The 21,863-nt window shown below is 45.1% G+C and overlaps 4 protein-coding genes and 1 long non-coding RNA gene across 5 annotated transcripts; all 5 read left to right on the forward strand.

Annotated features, from left to right (window-relative positions):
- The first annotated feature begins 1,863 nt into the window (after nucleotides 1-1,863).
- LOC102710103 (E3 ubiquitin-protein ligase RDUF2-like) lies at nucleotides 1,864-3,318 on the forward strand. Its single transcript, XM_006649772.2, has one exon. The coding sequence runs from the start codon at nucleotides 2,084-2,086 to the stop codon at nucleotides 2,918-2,920; it is 837 nt and encodes a 278-aa protein (XP_006649835.2). The 5' UTR covers nucleotides 1,864-2,083; the 3' UTR covers nucleotides 2,921-3,318.
- A 2,479-nt stretch (nucleotides 3,319-5,797) lies between these two features.
- Nucleotides 5,798-6,406, forward strand: LOC107303912. Its single transcript, XR_001549882.1, has 3 exons — nucleotides 5,798-5,858; nucleotides 5,932-6,035; nucleotides 6,111-6,406. It is a non-coding gene; the product is annotated as an uncharacterized LOC107303912 (long non-coding RNA).
- A 3,040-nt stretch (nucleotides 6,407-9,446) lies between these two features.
- Nucleotides 9,447-11,397, forward strand: LOC102706271 (aspartic proteinase PCS1-like). Its single transcript, XM_006651185.3, has one exon. It carries the CDS (start codon nucleotides 9,504-9,506, stop codon nucleotides 11,040-11,042), a length of 1,539 nt encoding a protein of 512 aa, XP_006651248.3. The 5' UTR covers nucleotides 9,447-9,503; the 3' UTR covers nucleotides 11,043-11,397.
- A 120-nt stretch (nucleotides 11,398-11,517) lies between these two features.
- LOC102710385 (E3 ubiquitin-protein ligase SDIR1) lies at nucleotides 11,518-15,081 on the forward strand. Its single transcript, XM_015835790.2, has 9 exons — nucleotides 11,518-11,662; nucleotides 11,881-12,084; nucleotides 12,171-12,225; nucleotides 12,314-12,366; nucleotides 12,465-12,690; nucleotides 12,783-12,915; nucleotides 13,074-13,119; nucleotides 13,471-13,596; nucleotides 14,634-15,081. Exons 2-9 carry the CDS (start codon nucleotides 12,004-12,006, stop codon nucleotides 14,745-14,747), a joined length of 834 nt encoding a protein of 277 aa, XP_015691276.1. The 5' UTR covers nucleotides 11,518-11,662; nucleotides 11,881-12,003; the 3' UTR covers nucleotides 14,748-15,081.
- A 773-nt stretch (nucleotides 15,082-15,854) lies between these two features.
- Nucleotides 15,855-19,764, forward strand: LOC102710675. Its single transcript, XM_006649773.3, has 3 exons — nucleotides 15,855-16,086; nucleotides 18,572-19,197; nucleotides 19,310-19,764. Exons 1-3 carry the CDS (start codon nucleotides 15,929-15,931, stop codon nucleotides 19,372-19,374), a joined length of 849 nt encoding a protein of 282 aa, XP_006649836.2. The 5' UTR covers nucleotides 15,855-15,928; the 3' UTR covers nucleotides 19,375-19,764.
- The last annotated feature ends 2,099 nt before the right edge of the window (nucleotides 19,765-21,863 follow it).

Consider the following 21,863-nt stretch of genomic DNA (forward strand, 5'->3'; position numbering starts at 1 on the left):
TGTTGGCTGGCGTCCGTGGTTTTTTTCTCTCCTATCTTAGGAGGGTTTTTCACGTTAAATCTCGTGTCTTCTATGATTGATCTACTGTGTTCATCACTTATTTGTCAGTTGTTATTCTAACAAAAGCAGTATGGAATGAATGAACAGAAAAGTGAAATTCATATGAGTATTCAGTTTCAGTTGTATTTGTACTGCATGTGAAGAAACATTTTATACAAGAACGCGTATGAAAGAATCTATAAAAACTTCTCCGATGTTACACTGTCAACAATGACCGACATGACCCCATATTTTTTGGACGCATGAATGCTTGAGCCTCTGCAAATAACTAATGAGATGGCGAGAGAGCATATTTTCACTGAATTAGAGCGCGTTCAATAGCAAGGTTAGTTGCTACATATAATCTTTGTTTTTGTGACCTAGGTTCGACGAGATTGGATTAGTTTTACCAATTTATATTTTCCCCCTCACTTTCTAATTAATCCGTGGATGGATTCAAGTAAAAATAAATAGTGTTGTCTAAAAATCATTTTCTTTAATGCAGCTCTGCCCGACTGCCCCTCTTCCTATGAACAAAAATTTTAGAGAGGGTTATATGGACCTAGAGAGTAGGGTGGCTTGAGACCCTGTCTCCGTAACAGATCCCTTACGAAATTAATTTGCACTTTTTTTGCAGCATGTGCAAAACATGCTCTTACATTATACTCCAATAACTGCTGTACTTGTTCTAAACTCCAATAACTGTAGGCCAAATTCGGGCTGCCATCGTACGCTATATTGACTTTAATGTTATCCATTTCTCTTTATCTCTTGCTTTTTAGTTTATTTTTCTTTTATACTCTGTGCGTCCCAAAAATACCTTTTTAGCACTTCACATATAACTATACCAAGTTATGGAGACTAAAATGACTTCATTTTTGCAAACCTCAACGTATTTGTTTCACACTTTTTTTAAATCTCAAAGCATTTGTTTACTTTACCAAACTTTAATATAATAATTGCTTAAAAATATGGGACAAATAAGAGCAACTAAAAATAAAGTATTTTTTAAGACGGGTATTAGAATATACATGTAAAATCAGCCCTCGCACAAAAGTAACTCTCCTTTCCCATTTCTAGTAGTGTTGTTAAGTTAAATGAAACTTTCGTTATAAAAAAAAGGACTCTATATTATAGGGAAATTCCCATCTCCTGTGCTTTATCAAAAAAATTTCAATTATACTCAATATTCTAAGAGCATCCTAACAGCTCATCTATCTCATCCTCCATCCTAAAAATAGAGAATAAAGAATAAAAGTTAAGCTTCAGCAGAACATCTATCTCATCATCTATTTTTAGATATTATCCATATTAGGAGAGAAACTCTATATTTAGATGTTTTCTCTCCAATCCTTCAAATAGATATAGAAGATGTCATATATAGATGATCTGCTGGAGTATAAAGGGATATAAAGAATGAAAGTGTTTTAGATGATCATCCAAATAAAAATATGAATGACCAAATTTAGATGTGCTGTTGCCATAAGCTCCGATAATGATCAGCCAAATTACGGTCATCGTGCGCTAGAAAATTTTGGTTTGAACACAGTGACCGGCGCTACAAATTAAATTCGCAGGAGTACGCAACCTATTTTTTACCGCGAAAGTCAAAACCGCCTCCTTAACCCGTCGGACCTGCCTGCCCTTTGACCTCCTGGCCCGTGCTGACCAGTCCACGTCACTCCGCGAAGCTAACGCCGTGAGGACGTGGTGCCCAATCGCGAAGCCCCACGTGCGGGCGCCGTCACCCCCCCGACGGCGCCGCCCCCGCGACGACGCCGCCCGGAATAAAAGCGGCGCACCCCACTCACCCACCCCGCAATTCCCCTCCTCCGCCTCCCCTAGTTTCGTCGCGTCTCCTCCCCCGAAACCCCAATTCGAATTCGGATTGGGGATTTCGGCGTCTCGCTTCTGGGGATTTCTCGGATCCCGGGCTCTTTGCGGCCGGCTCGATCTGCGGCTGTGGGGGAGTTCGGGCAGAGGAGTTTCTGGTTTGATTTGGTTGGGGGGTGGGGGACTTGTTGCGGCGCGGGTTCCGGCGCGGATGGCGTCGTCTCCGGTGTCGTACTGGTGCTACCACTGCAGCCGCTTCGTGAGGGTGTCGCCGTCCGCGGTCGTCTGCCCGGAGTGCGACGGCGGCTTCCTGGAGCAGTTCCCGCAGCAGCCGCCGAGGGGCGGCGGCGGGAGCGGGCGGCGCGGGGCGATGAACCCGGTGATCGTGCTCCGGGGAGGGTCTTTGTCCGGGTTCGAGCTCTACTACGACGATGGCTCCGGCGACGGGCTGCGGCCGCTGCCCGGCGACGTGTCGCACCTCCTGATGGGGTCGGGCTTCCATCGCCTCCTCGACCAGTTCTCCCGGCTTGAGGCGGCGGCTCCACGCCCGCCGGCGTCGAAGGCTGCGGTGGAGTCGATGCCGTCGGTGGCGGTTGCCGGAAGCGGGGCGCACTGTGCGGTGTGCCAGGAGGCGTTCGAGCCTGGCGCCGCCGCGCGGGAGATGCCGTGCAAGCACGTCTACCACCAGGACTGCATCCTACCTTGGCTCTCCCTCCGTAACTCCTGCCCCGTCTGTCGCCGCGAGCTACCGGCGGCCGCGCCCCCCGAGTCGGAGGCAGATGCGGGACTCACCATCTGGCGACTCCCACGCGGTGGATTTGCCGTCGGGAGGTTCGCCGGTGGACCAAGAGAGCAGCTCCCGGTTGTCTACACTGAACTGGATGGGGGCTTCAGTAACGGCGTCGGGCCAAGGCGGGTAACGTGGCCGGAGGGCGACGGGCAAGTGGATGGCGGCGAAGGTCGGATTCGCCGTGTATTTAGAAATCTGTTTGGTTGCTTCGGTCGGAGCAGTCGGCCGGAGAGTTCATCGCAGTCTCGTAGTGGCTGAACACAGTTTTCTCGGTAACTCATCTCCTATTGATAGTGGTGAATAAGTAGGATTTAGTATAAGGGAACCCAGGTTATAAGTTCTTGGGACTTTTGATGTAAATGAAAACCTTGCAATTTTTTTCCCTTTCGTCTTGTTTTAAGATTTTAGAGATGGCCACGAGCTAAATAGCAAACAACTGGAAATTAGTTTGGAAAGCAAATTAGGAGGAAGAAGAACAAGCCTTCAAGAAAGGAATGACAGTGAATTTATTGAGTAAATCGGTCGTTGCAGTGTTATAGGCAGTGAGAGCTAAGTGCTGTTCTTACCTCTGTATTGTTTGTGTATATACTGGATTGGGCCAAGAAGAATTCTGATTTGCAATACCTTATTCTAATAAAATTTCAGCCTTTTCTTTTTACCCCTTTCTTTTTTTTTATGTTGGTATTGTTCCGGCGACAGTTTTTTTTGTTTCAACAGAAGTGATACATCATGGATCAGTCACAAGTCACAACATTGGCTATATAAGCATGTGTATGTCCTGTTTAATGTTGATCATACTGTTGGCATAGTGGTTTGCTACATCATGCATCAGTCACAACATCGGCTATCTAAACACTGTAATGTGTTCATCATATCTTGAGCTAGTATCTTTGCCGAGTAGGGATGCCAACCACGTTATGTCAGGCCTGCCGTTTCTTTTGTATACTGCCTCACATGCTGCAATGTAATGTTTTCGTTGTTGTGATAAAGAGGGAGACCAACAATCCATTATGGAGTTCGACTGCTGTTATACTTGTACTTTGTAGTGTTGAAATCCATACGGTAGGTTTGTTTCTTCAGTGAGTTCAACTAGCGTGGTGTTTATTTGGATTGGGGTGTATGGTGCTGTGCCCTTGTAGATTGGTTAGATAATACGTCTATAGCATCTTATTAAGGTGTTATTTGGCTTTTTCCCTATATATTTCATGTGCAACTTCATCACAGCAGTTCTAACTGTTCTACTTCATCACTCAGTGCATTTCTACAGTTACTGGGAGAATGGGAGTATTGTGCTATTGTTTTCTAAATCCCTCTCTGGCATGTTTGTTGAACAAATTGTATTGTCATGCAAAAACATAATGATTCTTTGTCTATGTTCATCCAATCATCCCTGTGGTTTCTTTCTCCTATTTTAGAAATAATACAAGCTAACACATAGTGGTTGGCCTAACTATGTGATTTTCCTTTTTGTTTCTTATGTACTTGTTTCTGTTGCCTTATTCTTTTATGACAGATAACAATACAATGAAGTATTTCTATGGTCATGCTGTAGCAATTTATCATGCTCTCTATTTGGATTTTGCAATCATACTCCTGAATTGATACAAACAACCCAATAAACCTTTTTTTACCAACCTTCTAATGTGTATGTGTTAGTGGCTTAGTGTCATGGAAGAAGAAACATATATTCAACATCCTGCTTTATGTGAATGTAGCAACTGCCGAATGCTTTTGTTCTTCTTATGATTTGGTTTCGCACAATAGATACTTGTTTACCTTACTAATTTGTATCCTGTGTTCTCTTTTGTTACTTCTATACCTGATAGTGCGCTGTTGTGATTATTGTTTGGACAGAGGAGTAACTTCAAAGTTACTTGGATCAGAAGGATTTCAAAAAGACGACGTAAGTTCAATATTCTAGTATCTGCTAGCTTTTTCCTTGCTAATCCATGCTCATAACATGATGAATATTGAAACATCTAATCAATCTGAATTGCCTGCAGCCCCGCAGAAGAAAATGAAACTCACTTATCTTCGCTCTTCACACTTGAGGATAGAAGTGATTTTCATTTCTTAAAACTTTGGCTCATAGTCCATGTCTACTACTTAAGCACAGACTGTACAGTTAGTACAACAGGTTTCTGAGTTAACAGTGTTATTGTGTTTTACTTGGGCTTCATCTGTGCTATTCCAGGAGTGCAACTGTACTTCATGTTTGCTCGTGGAACCGATTGTTTGGTTGTTTTCTCCAGCTGAAGATTCCTTTCTTGCATTACTTTTTCTTGCATCAATTTCTGGCTACTTTCATATAAGAGGGAAGTCCACCAGTGGTCCCTGAACTTGTGTGTATATATCATCTAGGTCCCTGAACTCTCAAAATATATTTTTAGGTCTTCGAACTTGTCTGGTGTGTCATATATGTCCAAACAGGCTACGACCCGCTCCATCCGCTAACGTAGCATGCCACGGTGACGCCTATGTGTTGGTGGGGCTGTGTGGGTCCCACATGTCAGTGGAGGAATCGAGAAGAGAGAGACAAGAATAAGGAGGAGGAGAGAGATACTGACATGTGGGACCCACATGGCCCCACCAACACGTAGGCGCCACCGTGGCATGCCACGTCAGCGGATGGAGCGGGTCAGAGCCCGTTTAGACCTATATAACACACCAGACAAGTTCAGGGACCTAAAATTGCATTTTGAGAGTTTAGAGACCTAGATGACACATGCACACAAGTTTAGAGACCGCTGATGCACTTCACTCTTGATATAATTTCCATGAAAACTTCCATGTCCTTCCCTGCACTGTAGGTTGACATTCAGTGGTCCCATGAGGCCATGAGGTTCACTAGCTGAGTGGCTAACATGTTCTGGATTATGCCTATTTGTTTGCAAAGTTCTACAGTGCATTTAATATCAGTTACTTGATGACATTGTGGGGGGCATTTGTCGGCAGGGGAGAATTTGAAATCTCGCAGAATTTTCTGAAGTATCACCTGTGAATTGTTCGTGTGTTAACATCCTGGCTCTGTCAGATTCCAGTTGCAGGCTTACATGAATTTCCCAGAAGCCTGTTACCATCATCAAGATGAAATGCGGTTCTCTTGTTCGTTGGGCATTCAACATCACCCAATGTCGGTTGATTAAACAGCCTACTGGTGCATCCATGGAGGTATTCTGCAGTGCTCCTGGTCCAGGTAATGGTCGAAGCTTGGGGGTCCATTTTTAGAAGTATCTCAGCATAAGAGCTTCTGACCAAGATTGATTCAGGCAGTTGTCAGGTCAAGCGGGGACTGGACCCATTCCAGGCCATGTATAATGAGTAGAACGCCCTTCACTTTCTCTGCCATTATGGACGTTCATCTTCTTTTGAGGTAAGCTTTCCTGTTAGGTACAAGAGGTTGAGGCTGGCTTTGGTACTAAGTACTCATCAGGCAAATGCCTGGCAGGATGGCTCAATGGCTTGGAATGCATCAGTGGACCTGGACAAACTTTTCACCGTGAGCGCGTGCGCTACGAGAACGACTGCTGCTAAATGATCAACAAATAACAATTGCTCGCTGTGCTGAGTTATGTGCTTTGTGGACAAAACATTAATCCTGGTTTTAATAATAGGACCTGGGAAAGATCAATCTCATCTGTCAAATCTGTATCAGAATTCAGGAAGTGATGGGCTCATTAAACCATTGAGAGGCCAGGATTGTCGTACATATTATCTTCTCAGAAAAGGATTAGGAAGAGAAGATCTTGGCCCGAAAGAAGAATTTCTGCTTGTTTTGGCAGCATGGCTGGGGCTAGGTGATCAACTGTGTACTCAACACTGTCGGACTCTGACAGGTGCTCATGTACACATACAGTGCGAGCCTTTTGGTTAATTCCAAATGGTTTTGCTTCAGCCCGGCCAAAATAAATGGTTTTTGCTTCAGAACCAAATAGTCGTACGCCCTGCGGTGTCCTTGCAGAATGCTTTGATGAGGCTCCATGTTTTCTGAAAGTTCACTCCACTTTGTTCGCTGGTTTGGCCCCTCTCTCTCTCCAACGTACCGACATCGTTTTGCAGCGTCCAAGTATTGAATTATCCTCCAATCACCAGTGATGGATTGCAGAAATGAGGCGGCAAATAATTGGTGCAAAGTACGTGGCTCAAGCCATTCGATCATGCTGCTGCCTACGGGCTCAAAATCTATATGAAGCAGAGGGAGAGATTGGATGATTTGCTCCCTTTGTCTTTGTGTCATCTTCATGTCCCTCGTGCCAGGTTGGCATGCACCGAAGCTTTAACAAATTGTGCATGATTGCCGTGTACGTGGCTACTGTTTTTGGCCAAATGAAGCAGGATATCAGTCATCCTTCTGGGACCAGTGTACGTCTCTAATCAATCATTCGTGGAGCCGAACTGAACCACGGCGACTTCCAATTTGCTCTCTTGTCGACTTGTGATGCATAAACTGGGATGGCAGCAGGGTTCCTTATCTCAGGGCGCCCGGCCTTACCGTGGGGTGTAGAAGTAGTAAAAGTTAGGGCCCAATAATCCTATTAAGCTAAAAGGAACTAAACACAGATTTATTTATTTTTGGTAAATTTTATCTAGATTTTTTTTACCGCGGGGTACGTAACCCCTCTCCAAACAGTAAAACGAACCCTGAAAAGGCATGACGTGCTTTGAAGAAGGTTCTCGTTATTTCACTAGTGTTTATTCTTAGAAGTCAAATTTAAAAGTTTAAGTGGATTTTAAGGTTTTATATCATAGTTTGTTTTGTGATATTTTCTTTTAGATACTAGGAACATGTATAGAGAAGTTTTATGTATAATTTTTAATAACTAATATATTGTTTCGCTTATATTTGATCGTAGCGAAAACGGCTGGAAATGCCACAGGATGAGTTGCAAGCCACAGCGAATACGCAAATAAATTATGTGACAGTAGGTTTGGTTGATGCGCAAGTCAAAGAAAAGGAATTTTCCGCATTTGTTATCCATAGACCATGCGAATCAAAATTAGCGGCTCATTGTACGTGCAGGCCGTATCATGTTCTTCCTATCTCGATGTCGTCAAGCGTGACGCATCCAGCGCCACGTACGCCGAAGGACAAGACCGGGAGACGGCCAGATCCGCGAATGCTTCGTAGTAGTAGTACAACTGTTCCAAGGAGTTCGCTTTGCTTTCACGAAAGGGAAACATGCTCATCGGCAGCCGGAGTTGGCAAAGCTAAAATTATCGAAGGACATAGAGAGAGAGAGAGGCCAAGTGATCGACCCCGTCCAGTCCAGTCCGGTCCGTGTCGCGGAGCACGCCACATGCGCCCAGAATCATAAGGATGATCAGTACGGTAATTTGTCTACCCGGAAATATCAGAATTTTTTTATTTTTTTAAATATTTTTAATAAATAATTTTATTACTAAATCTTGAAGAAAAATATTTTCACCATATGAATTTTTTTGTCCACGCCAGCAGTGACGGATCTAGAAAAAATATTAGGAGGGACCGGATGTTTCTAGCTATTTCTTCTCTTCGGCAATACTGAAAATTTTGTTGCGAGGGCTAAGGAAAGACTTCAATGGCGCAGATCGGGTAGGGGGATCCGCCACTTGCATGCCAGTGTTGGTGACGTAGTAAGATAAGGCTGCCACACAATATGGTTAGCCGATAATGACGTGGCAAGCCTGTCACACCAAAAGTTCTGCGTAATAGCGTTGTTTTGCCATGCCAATATTGATGGCGTAGTTAAAAAGTTCATATGTGAAAATATTTTCCTGGAGATTAGTAATAAAATTATTTATAAAAAAAGTTTAAAAAATAAAAAAATTTCGAAAAATCATGCAGGGCATGGATCCTGCAAAGCAGGTCAGCTTCTCCCGCTGTTCTAAAATATAGCTACTTAGGACAGCAATTGATCTAAATATGTTTACGTGTTACAGAAATTTAACCTTCAGTTTCTTTATGTAGAGCACGAACCGGTGCCTGAGTCGCCGGGCGGTGACTCCGCCATCGCTGCTCCACGGGAGCTATGGAGAGGCCGGTGAGTCCGGTGTTCCATGGCACGAATCCAGCTGTCAACCAGGGAGTTCCCAACCGCAGACAGGATGAACTGGAGCTAACACAGAAAGATCTCCATCTTTGACAAATCTAACGATGGATGGTGACATCGATAACACGCCTTTCGCCCGAACAGCTGAAACGAAAGTCCTCGCTGCCCCAGACCCCAGCCCGCCGCTTCAGGCACCGTTTTGTTTGAAAAAAATTTTTAGAAGAGGTAAGAGATTTTCGGATATGAATTAAAAAACGAATTTCACGGCTAGTTTGGAAACCACGAGAGGAATTTTTTGAGCCTAATTAATCCGTCATTAGCATATATTTGTTAATGTAGTATTTATAGCTAATTATGTATTAATTAGGCTCAAAAGATTCGTATTAAGATTTCTTCCGTAACTGTGTAATTGGTTTTTGTTTTATGTATGTTTAATGTTTTATTTAGGTGTCTAAAGATTTGATGTAATGTTTTTGGAAAAAAAATTTAGGAAGAAGCCTCAGTTCAGGCATGCCGATGCCGGCCGGGACTAGCGCATTTACGAGATCGCTCCTGAGTTTGCAGCTGCAGAGCCCACAAGCACCGGGACCAGCGGAGGGAAGGATGCAACAAGCAACATGGCGAGTAAGCGCAGCAGCAGTAGTGTGCTGTACCACCCTGCTAACACGAACCACATGGATGCTGCAAAGATCAAAACGCCCGCGAAAGAGACGCTAACGATGGAGATGCACTAGATGATGAGAAGTTGTCACGAGGACGAGGACAAGGTGTAGTGGTGGTGTAATGCCGGCTGCCGCACTTCATCCGGGTGAATGAATCAAACCAGTGCGCTGCAGATATGCAGTCTTGCAGAGTTTGTCTCACTTTTGCAGTTCCGTCTGCGCGCCGCGGCCGGAGCGGAGGCCGAGGCGCAGAGCACGGGAAAAACGCGAGCTTTTGATGAGAGGTATAGAAACGTAGGGGTAGCTGCGCTGGCTGGGCACGACGTCATGGAGGCGTTTCTTGTTCTGCTCTGCCTCTACGTCTTTCTCGCGAGGGCGGAGGCGGCGAGCGGGAGCGCTGGCTACGCCGTGGGCGGTGGTGGCGGAGAAGGGAAGTCGCCGGGAGGCACGGTCCTCCCGCTGCGGGTGCGGGAGGTGGAGGCGCCGGCGGCGAACAGGCTGCGGTTCCGCCACAATGTGAGATTGACGGTGCCGGTGGCCGTCGGCACGCCCCCGCAGAACGTGACGATGGTGCTCGACACCGGTAGCGAGCTCTCGTGGCTGCTCTGCAACGGGAGCTGCGCGCCGCCGTTGACTCCGGCATTCAACGCGTCGGGTTCTGCTTCGTACGATGCGGTCCCTTGCCTGTCGCCGGCGTGCGAATGGCGCGGCCGCGACCTCCCCGTCCCGCCGTCCTGTGGCATGCCGCCGTCGAACGCATGCCGCGTCTCGCTCTCCTACGCCGACGCCTCGTCGGCCGACGGTGTCCTGGCCGCCGACACCTTCCTCCTCGGTGGCGCCCCGCCCGTGGGCAACTACTTCGGCTGCATCACTTCCTACTCGTCAACCACCGCCACCAACAGCAACGCCACCGACACCACGGAGGAGGCCACCGGCCTCCTTGGCATGAACCGGGGTACCCTCTCCTTCGTGACGCAGACGGGCACCCGGCGGTTCGCGTACTGCATCTCCCCAGGCGAGGGCCCCGGCGTCCTGCTTCTCGGCGACGACGGCGGCGTAGCGCCGCCGCTGAACTACACGCCGCTCATCGAGATCTCCCAGCCGCTACCGTACTTCGACCGGGTGGCCTACTCCGTGCAGCTGGAGGGCATCCGCGTTGGTTACGCCCTGCTCCCCATCCCAAAGTCCGCGCTGACGCCGGACCACACCGGCGCCGGGCAGACCATGGTGGACTCCGGCACGCAGTTCACCTTCCTCCTCGCCGACGCCTACGCGGCGCTCAAGGACGAGTTCCTGAACCAGACGCGCCTGCTCCTGGCCCCGCTCGGCGAGCCAGAGTTCGTCTTCCAGGGCGCGTTCGACGCGTGCTTCCGCGGGCCGGAGGCCCGGATGGCGGCGGCGAGCGAACTCCTCCCGGAGGTGGGCCTGGTCCTCCGCGGCGCGGAGGTCGCGGTGGCCGGGGAGAAGCTCCTGTACATGGTGCCCGGCGAGCGGCGCGGCGAGGGGGACGCGGAGGCGGTGTGGTGCCTGACGTTCGGCAACTCGGACATGGCCGGCATGTCGGCGTACGTGATCGGGCACCACCACCAGCAGAACGTGTGGGTGGAGTACGACCTCCAGAACGGCCGCGTCGGCTTCGCTCCCGCGCGCTGCGACCTGGCCACCGAACGCCTCGGCGCCGGCGCGTAGCCGTAGGCCCTCCTCCAAACCCTGTGTAGTACACTAATCGATGCCTCGCCATGGCGGCCGCCGCCGGCGGCAGCATCAGGGGGCGAATCGTAAGAGGAGAGGCCAAGTATTAGAGATGGTCTCAGCATCAGGGGGCGAATCGTAAGAGGAGAGGCCAAGTATTAGAGATGGTCTCTCTCTCCGATCCGATCGCCTGCTGGTGTGTAATGTTGTGTACGTGGCGATTATTTGTCCGTCGTTGTATACGAGATTACGAGCTAATGATATGTTTGCTGCAAGTGCCACGTGTCAGCTGGCCATCTCAGCTTGAATCGCACAAAAGAAAAAAAACCGCATCTGCTCGGCGAGAAGAAAATTTCCGTCCGTCCATCATCCATCGGACGGTGCGGATGTAGCCACGTGTTCTTCCGAGGTAGTAGTAGGAGGCCACGCAACGAGCACGATCTGAAACTGCAAAAACCTTCCCCTTCTTTCTAGCAGCTCCCACCTCCCCTTCTTCTAGTCTCTACTGCTCGCTCCTTTTCCCCATTCCACGCACCGGCTAGGCTACTCCTCCTCGCTGCTGCCGCCGCCGCGCGCCAGCGAATCGCCGCCTCGGGAGGGCTCTCGGCCCCGATCAGGTGGGTGCCCTCCTCGAAATCTCGCTTGCTACCGGATTCGGTGACTGTTTTCCTAAGATCAGGCCCTAGAATCTGGGCGAAGGTTCTGGTCTTCTGGTGTAGCTTCGGGGGTTTAGCCGGCAGTTTCCCGCGGCGCGGGGGTCATGGAGCCGTGGGGATTTCTAGTTAGGGTTTTGGTTGGGCCGTCGCTTTCCTCATTTTTTGTCGGTGGCTTCCAGGGCTTCGGGGCCTCGGGGGCGTGGGCACGTCAAGTTTTTGTTCCTGCAAGGAGCGGCAAGGGATTCAGAGCGATTCATAAAGGCTTGTGGTGGTGGTGGCGGCGGTGTTGGCCGGAGGGCGCCATGAGCTTCGTGTTCCGGGGGAGCAGGGCTGACATCGAGGCCGGAGGCTTCCCGGGGTTTGCCCCGGAGCGCCGCGCCATGGTGAGTGTTTCTGGTCGTTTTTATACGCGTTTCTGCTTAAATGTTGGTTCTGGTCTGACTCCAGTTGTGTGCGGGCTTGTGTGTAGCGGATTCATGCGGGTGGCCGGCCGGTGAACAGCAACCTGGCTTTTCTTGTAACTGGTATTGTGGGCATGTCCTTTCTACTACCGATATTATTCAGCTGTAAAAGGATCGATTTTGTAGTTAATGTGATCTTCGTTTTGGGCAGTTCTTATGCTGTTCATGGTACTGAACTCACACCAGATGTCTCCGAATTTTTTGGTAAGTTATTAATTCTCGTATGATTGTTATTCTTATATACTTGAAGGAACAATTTCACCATTTTTACCGGATTGCACGAAAATTGTCTCTTCTCGTAGCTTTGGCTGGTTTTGGGTGTGTTCCTAATGGCCACCAGCCTTAGGATGTACGCCACGTGCCAGCAGCTCCAAGCACAGGCGCAAGCTCATGCTGCAGCTGCCAATGGCTTCCTTGGCACCGAGCTGCGGGTGCATGTCCCTCCAACCATAGCTCTTGCTACACGAGGCCGTTTGCAGAGCCTTAGGCTCCAACTTGCGCTACTCGACCGTGAGTTCGATGATTTAGGTGATACACTTTATTCACTTAGGTTGATTCATATACTCTTTACTTTCGTGCAAACACTACATTATAATTTATTGCTGATGCTTTGCTTGCAGATTATGATGCCCTTAGGGCCTTGGATGCAGACAATAGCCCTCATGCTCCTTCAATGAGTGAAGAAGAAATAAATGCACTTCCTGTATTCAAATACAAAGTTCAGGCTCAAGGAAATGCCTCTTCCAGAAAAAGGTAAGAGTCCTTTTGGCTTCGTTTTTTTTACATGCATAGCAAACTCATGATGAGTCCAAGTCTGCCTTCCATTTTTGACACGTAACCAACCATTTACTTCCGAATTGGTCTACTATATATGGGGTATAACTAACCATTTGATTCTTTTTGTTCTGTAGTGGACCATCTCAACCATCTATTTCTTCTACTGAAGCTAGCAATGAGGTAATAAAGAAATATTTAACATGAGTTATTCTTTCAATGACATCTCTATTATTCATTGCATAGGCTTGTTGACATTTTGGTATGACTAAGATTTGAGCCACCACATGTGCTGTCTGTGTTCTTTAGCTTGCATTGCTGGAAATCATTGAACGTTACTTGGTTAACTTGGGGCTAGTTAATATTGTTGTGGTATTTTAGAATTTAATACTAGTCAACTATGGTAGCTCCATAACAATCCCATAGTACCTATGCTTTTATTTCTGTCTTTTTTTAAGCATGCCTAGAGTTACAATCAGCTGTGTTGTTTGGTCTCAATTTTCCTTGTTCTACAAACTTGGTTTTGCTGTGCAGAAAAAGCAGGATCTTTTCAAGGCTGATGGAACTGACAACACCCTGGAGGATGAGTTGACATGCACGGTTTGCTTAGAGCAAGTCATTGTGGGTGATCTATTGAGAAGCCTACCATGCCTGCATCAGGTAATAATTGTATTAGAATTGTATTTTTTGAACAAGTATACTAGAATCATCTTAAGCTTGTTTATTTATGTGACAGCAGCAACAGGCTTTAGTTCCTATTCATATCTATTGTACTATGATAATGCGCACTGTTTGTTAAACACTAGTTTTACATAGTAACTGTCGTGACATTTTGTTAAGCAAACCCCAAAACATGCTACGAAATCACTGCATTTGATGCCATTTGCAATTCATGTGTGTTCTGGAAAGAACTTGTTTCTTTTTCCTTGGGAAATCCCTCTTCTTTCCAGTCTGCATAGTTCTTACACTCTCCTTTTGTTTTCATACGGTATGGTTTTGAGCTTTAACTGTGATGATCTTTGATGTTGAGCTTTGGCCACTATACTATGTGATTTATATTTGGTTTAGCTGCTTTCTCTTGTATTCAAATCTCTACTGGTCTTGAATTCTAAAATGTGATCCATGCTCACAATGTTAAGCTAAATTGAATTTTGATTGACTATCGCCACAACTTTATACTTTGTTTTGTTATGTTTGTGTTTTCGTAGTGATATGGCTTGTCCTAGATGGGTTAAACTACCATATGATGGTTTTTTGCTTTTGTCTTTTTAAGGCCCTATTTGATTTGAAGGAAAAACATAGCAATTTTGTAGGATTACAATCCTATAGGAATATTTCCTATATCTTTTGAAACAAAGGATTGAATCTTATTGAATCCCATGAAATTCCTATGTAATGTCTCATTCCATATGTTTCGGAGGAAATTTAACATGAGGTCCAAGATCATGGAAATTTTCCTTTTGAGTCTCTCTCTCAAATTCTTGTGTTTTCTCGTGGTCCAATCAAACAATCATTCATTTGTTTTTCTTGTGTTTTTCAATTATTTGTTTTGCACTTGTATTCCTCTCAAAATCCTATGTTCTTCCTATTCATACCCTTAAGTTTTCCGCTTTCCATTGAAGGTTTGACAGATGCTATTGGTTCTCTGTCATGAGGTGGGACTGCAAAATTTACTTACTTTCCTACTTGTTTTGCAGTTTCATGCAAACTGCATCGATCCGTGGTTGCGCCAACAGGGAACATGCCCAGTTTGCAAGCACCGGGTAAGCGATGGGTGGCATAGTGAAGCAGATGCTTCTAATATGGTATAGGCTGCTGAAGTGCCAGCAGGTCTTAAGCTAATAACTACTGACAAAACCTGCGGAATGGGGAATAGCTGTTTAGTCTTGAGGAGTGTTTTTGTACATAGGAAAATGTTCACTTGTGGTATTTTTGGTTGACCTGTACCCTATTTCAGTATGAACTTACATGCAATCCTTTACCCAGTTTCGTCGGGGAAGTTGGCATTTTCTATGTGTTTAGGAGATCCAAATGATGTATTACTCGCAAAGTTAAGTATCTGTCAATTCCTCGTTGATTTTTGAAGTTTGAACTAAACCCTTTGTTTTGAACTCAAACATCCCGTATGTGAATGGCACTGGTTTATCTCTGACCAAAATTCTAAAATACGGAGCGCAAGTTACATACTTGCAATTCCAGCAGTCGTTAGGAGCAAACGAAAAGTGCAGTTCTAATATACGGCGTTAATTTGGGCCTTCGGATCTGGGATTTGTCCTGGGCCGAGCATTATCCCGATAAGCAGTAGTGGGCCTTCCTTTCATTGATGTGCCAGGATGGGCTTCGATGCGAGCACGTGGCTTTCAACGGATCTTGTGCGCACAAGATAGTGTGGACCTTTTCAGCCCCGTTTAGATGATAAATTTTTGGATAAGGGTTACGTCGGATATTTGACCGTATGTTAGAAGAGATTTTCGGATACGAATGAGAAAACAAATTTCACGACTAGCCTAGAAACCGCAACACGAATCTTTCAGATATTTGACCATATGTTAGAATAGGTTTTCGGATACGAATGAAAAAACGAATTTCACGGCTAGCCTAGAAACCGCAACACGAATCTTTTGAGCCTAACGCACTTATGACTAATCATAGTCTAATTAGGCTCAAAAGATTCGTCTCAGGATTTCTTTCATAACTATACAATTAGTTTTTTATTTTATCTATATTTAATATTTTATTTAGATATCCAAAGATTTGATGTGATATTTTTAAAAAACACACCTTTTGGGAACTAAATAGGCGTCCGACCATTTCAGTTGCATGCCATTTCAGTTGCATGCCATACTCCACAGAGAATCCCCGAAACGGAACGTGGAGCAGGAGGACCGATAGGGGGGGAGCAAGGGAGGGGTTGTCCCTTCGCTTCACCAGTGAGCTGAGCATGCTGAGCACCCGCTCCATGTGGTTCGTTCCGCCTGTAAAATAACGACATATGTGCCTGCGTGCGTCCCCTCCTCGCCATCCCCATTTCCTCCTTTGCTCCCTCTCCCCGATGGATCACTCCGCCGGCGGCGGCGCCGGCAAGATGATGGTGAAGGCGGCGGCGGAGTCGGCTTCCACCAACGAGCGCACCCAGAGCTTCAACGGCTGGTTAGTACTAGTACTACAATCTTCCTCCTCGCCTCTGCTGTTAGCTGTACTAGTGTATGTAGTGCCTGTGGTCTTCATTTTTGGTTTGTATGACGTTAGTTGCTGATCGGTTTGGCTAGGGTTCTTAGAATTTCCATGTTCTTCATCACTTCTCGCCGTACTGATTAAGGAAGAGATTAGTACAATCGAGATAACCAGTTTGGGAGAGATCTCTGTGCAGAAAATTGGGGAATTGCTACGAGGACCTTAATTGTAATTAAGTAGACTGAGCTCACATATATGCTTTCCTCCAGTCGTGCACATAATTTCACCGTTCGAAGGATCGAAGAACCATGAGTTAATTTTGGGGTAATCAGTGGAGCGCTGCAGCCGCTGCTGCTAAGGTAGTGGGCCGACGAGCTAACCAGTGCTCCATCCAGTTTTTTTAAGAGCATTTTTCCCATCTTTAAGGAGGTATTATAAGTTTTCACTGTTTTTTATTTTTTATATAAAATTTAGTATATAAGGTATTAAGAGATACTAAATGGTACCTCCTGGTACCTTTTTAAGGATGATAAAATTGCTCTTTTTTAATAGACTTTGTTGACTTTTTATCTACGTTTAACTACTTGTTTTATTCAAAAATTTTGTGCAAATATGAAAAGCTACAAGTCAGGCTTAGAGTTACTTTAGTAATAAATCAAATCATAACAAAATTATATATAATGCTATAATTTTTTGAATGAAACTAATGGTTAAATGTATAACCAAAAGTTAACGTCGTAAAATAATAAAACAGAGGGAGTATTAAATTTTATAAGTTAATTCTAGTAACTTGCAGGATAAAAACTGGTTCGTCCGCGTTTGCACTTATAACTGCGTAATTGGCAGAACAAGATCTTTGTTGCATTGCTGGCCGGTATGGTACTCCTTTGCTAGTTTGGTAAGCTAACAAAGGACGCCACTATCACTAGTTGGGTGAAGTTAAATCAAGTTATATCTTCTTTTGTGTGATATTAAAGAAAGTAAGCTGGCTTGCCTTATTGGATCATTATCTAAAAAAAAAAGTTTGCCTTGTTGGATGGCTAGCAAGGTTTTGCAGTGTTAGTTGGTTCCTTTTTCCGCTCCTCTTTCCTTTTTCTGTAAAGGGGTGATACATCATGCTTCCATCCATGTTTTATGATGTGATGTCTACCACAAGGGCCTACCTTTATATACACCTTGTATTGTGGTATTGGCACATGTAGTTAAAATCAAGTCTGGAATGATGATACTCCATATACCACATCAAGCATCTTATCTTAGTGCTACTTTATGAACTGATGTTTTTAAGCATTCCATCTGGTGCTAATTTCTGACCTGAGTACACAATTGCAATCAATTCTAGTGATATGGTTAGTGCAATATTTTTTAAATCTATCATAGGATCATCACAAGTTATTGCAATCAGCCAAGGTCAAAATGACATATTATATTGTCATCATGGTTCAGAGGCCACTGGCCAGATGTGGCACAATCATATGCAACTATTATCGCCCAAAGAGTTTGTATTTCAATGCTATTTGAGGAATCTCATCTTAGCTGAGTGCCACCAGTTTAACAATTTAGGGTGATCTACTTGCTTGCAAAAGGAAAAACTCATGAAATTATTGCTGTAAATGAAAGGGGAGAAGGCACTAAGTATCCCCTCTTTGTGAACTGGATAATCGGATCGTCCTGGCTAAGTCACTAACCCTGTTGCCTGCCACCTTGTAACCATTCATAACAACCTGCCGGCTCATCTTTTTATACAATGTTGCTTCTATTACCCAAAGAGTGTTGTGAAGGCGTGCCTTGAAGCCACTACTTCCTACCTTGAGTTATATTCAACAACAGCAATACTGACAGGATACAGAAATAGATTTGTAAGCAAGATTATACGGTTATAACAACAAGATTGACAAAAGTTTTAAAGGAATTGAGGTATGCCATGTAAGCAATGCGTGGAATTATGTTATTGTTGGACACGCAAAGAAGTTAGTGCCAAATTGTTTAAACAACATTGGTTGATGTAGGTTGCAATTCAATCTGGTGTTTTTTAGGCGTGTACTATTTTTTTGTACTTTATATGTAGTATGTTGTCGTCAGTTGAAACACATAACTGAATTGCATATACCGTTAATTTCAACTATCAGTACTTAACCTTCTAATTCCATGCCTCTGATATGTTTTAGTAGTTTTGGACTGAAACTAGCTAAGGTATGTTCCACTTAGATACATTGGATTATGTTTATTTTATGACTCATTATAAACTATGTTACTTATCAGGTGTGAGATGTACAAGACTATGATATAACCACCAAACTCCAAAATCTTCTCATGTGGGCATACAGAAAATTCTGACACCTGTTTTGTTACTTTGATGTTTTTTATTTGTTAATTTTATGTAAAGTGAATATCATGTTTGTTATATTTTTTTTGAGGTAAATGTTTGTGATATTATTGCTAAAGTTTGTTCTAATTTCAGTATTTCAGAGAAATTTTACTATAATGAGAGTCCCCACAAGAAAAGGAAGTCACAGTATGAGCTGAGTGATCCTAGGGTTTCATCACTGAAATACAAATTCCGGAATAGATTAACTTGGCAGGAAGAAGAATCTTCAAGAACAGAAAGCTTAGGACACAACAGCATTTTCGTCAACAAGAACTGTGACATCTATATGGCCAACAGAGTTGAAGAATTGGAATCTTGTGATAACACTCAAAGCCTTTTTGGTGGTTGTATTGAAGTGGACTCTATAAATGGAATCGAGAACCACAAAATGCTGAAGGTCCAGGCATTTTCATCCAGCAGCTCAAGCAACAACATTTCATCTGAAGCTTTTACTTCTTCCCGTAGCAGCGGCACCAAAGATACTGACAGTTGGGATATGCAACACCTGGAGTATGATCACCCTGGTCTGATGCTGCTACCATATGATGATGATATAGAGGGGGCATACGATGTACTTGGACAATATGATGTTGTAATGAAAAATGAGCTTGCGAGTGGCGATGTCGATGAATCTGCAGCTCGTATTATGGATGAGAAGCTTTACTCGAATGGAATAGAGGATTTACTCATATTGCCAAGAGGCCAGAATAGCATTCACGGTGAGCATTCAAGAGTACCATACTTTGCTTATTCTTGCATTGCTTGCTAGATACAGTCATAGAGATACTAATATATTGTGTGTGCCCATCTGGACGGCGATCGATCGAGCAGATGAGAAGAATAAGCTGACGATCGATCAAGAGTTTGAGCAGTATTTTACAAGGCTCATGCTTTAGCATTGATGATGTCATAATTCTCTGCTCTGTTGAACATCCGAAGATGCTTGCTTCCTGCAGTCATGCGGTTTGAGCTCAGCCCTGCACAAGCAAATGCGAGTGTTTGCTGCTATGGGAGCTAGTTGCCTATTTTTGTACACTTTTTCCATGCTATGTATATGTCTTCTGAACAGACAAATGTACCCCTCTGAAGCCTGATCACTCTCAACTCTTGAGTGCATAAAAAAGATCCCTCTCCTTAATGTGGGTGCCTGTGCCTAGTTTGTATGTGCAAATAATGGGTGCCATACTGCCATTCCCCCCTCGGTGTTGTGAATTCATCCACATTAGTGCTGTCTGTGGTGCCTGGACTTGGCAGTGCGGAGGAATTCAGAGGGAATTTGCTTCTTGCTCTCTACTCGGGTTGCTGCTCTCTTTCCCGCGTGTACAACTGCACAAGCAAGTCTGCCAGAATGTAACCTGTGTGTGCCCTTTGGCCTTTCCAAGCTAGCTACGCGGTCGATGGTTCCAGCCTTGCAGCCATTCGCTCGCATGAGCTTGCACGCATGGTCGTCGAGAGTTTCCACGGTGCAGCACAAGAAACAAGCGTTAAACAAAGCCGTATCCCGTGCGTGTGCCCAAGTTCGACTCACCTGCGGGCTGCGGCATCTTTTGCCTGTTGGGTGTTATTATGGTCAAAGGAGTACACCAATTTCCCTCTTATCGCCACAGCTATGTATGACCGCCCTGCACGCCTGCAGCTGCAGGGGCTTCAGAGTTACTGGCAATTCGCAGCAGTATTACGGTGGTGTTTAGGCCTTGTTTAGTTCCTAAAATTTTTCTCCAAAAATATCATATCGAATTTTTGGACATCTAAAAAACATTAAACATAGAATCAAAAAACTAATTACACAGTTATAAAAGAAATCTTAAGACGAATCTTTTGAGCCTCATTAGCCTATAATTAGCCATAAGTGCTACAGTAACCAACATGTGCTAATGATAGATTAATTAGGCTCAAAAGATTCGTCTCGCGGTTTCGAGGGTAGCCGTGAAATTCGTTTTTTCATTCGTGTCCGAAAACCCCTTCCGACATCCGGTCAAACGTTTGACGTGACACTTCTCCCAAAAATTTTCTCGATCTAAACACCACCTTAGATTGAGAAAATTTTTGGGAGAAGTGTCATGTCAAATGTTTGACCAGATATCGGAAGGGGTTTTCGGACACAAATGAAAAAACGAATTTCACGGCTAGCCTAGAAACCGCGAGACAAATCTTTTAAGCCTAATTAATCCGTCATTAGCACATGTTGGTTACTGTAGCAATTATAGCTAATCATAGGCTAATTAGGCTTAAAGGATTCGTCTCAAGATTTCTTTTATAACCATATAATTAGTTTTTTGGTTTATTTATTTTTAATATTTTATTTAGATATTAAAAATTCGATATGATGTTTTTAGAAAAAAATTTTAGGAACTATATTCGCACACACTCGTATGGATCCACTCTAGTACTGTACTACTAGTAGGAGTGTGGTATCTGAGCTGATTTCCACGGTCATGCAGCCTACTTTTCTGAATCTGCCGGCAGATTTTCAAGCGGAACAGGCAAGAAAACGATATACTACTCGCAATTAGCAAAACGGGAATAGTGCTCAGGATGGTGTGAAAGCTGAAAAAAAAGAGAGGAAAACGTCGTTGTTGGCGTGAGCAGGTGTGCCGCGGCCGCTGTACAGAGACAGAGGCCGCTGGGACCCGCCGCACGTGGGCCGGCTCCCCGCACCTGCTGTTGCTGCCGCCGCCGTGTATCCCACGCCGCGCGTCGCCGTGTCCGGACGCGCGACACCTCAACGGGAGAGGACGTAGACGCGCGCGCACGTATGCTCGCCGGAGGAGGGGGAGCGTCAGGTCGGCGGTGGATGGATGGATGGGATGGACCCGGGGTCCGGTGGGAAGGGTGGCGCCGGGCCCAGCCACCCCCACGTGCGGTGCCGAGCCTGCCTCGCCGCCGGGCTACCACCGCGGGGAGGAAGGTCGTCGGTCGCCGTCGCGCCAGGAACTCGTTGCCATTCATATCCCTCCTCCTGTCGCGCGCCCCGCGCACGTTTCGGCCTCCAGTTGCACCGGTGGTACGGCGCTACAGTGCTCTCTGGGCTGGCCCCTACGGCCCTACTGCATCCCGACGCGCACGGGCGACGACAAAACAGAAATGGCGCCGGTGCAGCTTGCTGAGAGAAGAGCGTGGGTCCAATTCGCTTTCCCAGGACCAGGAATACTCCTTATTTTCTTTTTTTCATACAACTTTTTTAAAAAAAATTATACATATAAAGTTTATATCGTCATTGCTTATACGTGTGGAGTTTACATATTTAACTCTAATGTAAAGTAGGATTTGATTTTTTAATTTAAAATCCATATGTTTATATAACTATATTAAAAAAGTTTATATACTTAAACTTTATACACATAAAATTTATATATTTAAAGTTTATATGTATAAAATTTATATG

This window comes from Oryza brachyantha, chromosome 3, assembly GCF_000231095.2.
Source record: "Oryza brachyantha chromosome 3, ObraRS2, whole genome shotgun sequence".
Lineage (NCBI taxonomy): Eukaryota > Viridiplantae > Streptophyta > Magnoliopsida > Poales > Poaceae > Oryza > Oryza brachyantha.

What these genes read in the sequence shown, in the direction of transcription:
- LOC102706271 (XM_006651185.3), top strand. Translation starts at nt 9,504, where the DNA reads ATGAATCAAACCAGTGCGCTGCAGATATGCAGTCTTGCAGAGTTTGTC.
- LOC102710103 (XM_006649772.2), top strand. Translation starts at nt 2,084, where the DNA reads ATGGCGTCGTCTCCGGTGTCGTACTGGTGCTACCACTGCAGCCGCTTC.
- LOC102710675 (XM_006649773.3), top strand. Translation starts at nt 15,929, where the DNA reads ATGTGCCTGCGTGCGTCCCCTCCTCGCCATCCCCATTTCCTCCTTTGC. An exon ending in ACCCAGAGCTTCAACGGCTG is followed by an intron (nt 16,087 to 18,571) that starts GTTAGTACTAGT and finishes TTCTAATTTCAG; the next exon opens with TATTTCAGAGAAATTTTACT. An exon ending in AGGCCAGAATAGCATTCACG is followed by an intron (nt 19,198 to 19,309) that starts GTGAGCATTCAA and finishes TCGATCGAGCAG; the next exon opens with ATGAGAAGAATAAGCTGACG.
- LOC102710385 (XM_015835790.2), top strand. Translation starts at nt 12,004, where the DNA reads ATGAGCTTCGTGTTCCGGGGGAGCAGGGCTGACATCGAGGCCGGAGGC. An exon ending in CCTGGCTTTTCTTGTAACTG is followed by an intron (nt 12,226 to 12,313) that starts GTATTGTGGGCA and finishes CGTTTTGGGCAG; the next exon opens with TTCTTATGCTGTTCATGGTA. An exon ending in AGATGTCTCCGAATTTTTTG is followed by an intron (nt 12,367 to 12,464) that starts GTAAGTTATTAA and finishes CTCTTCTCGTAG; the next exon opens with CTTTGGCTGGTTTTGGGTGT.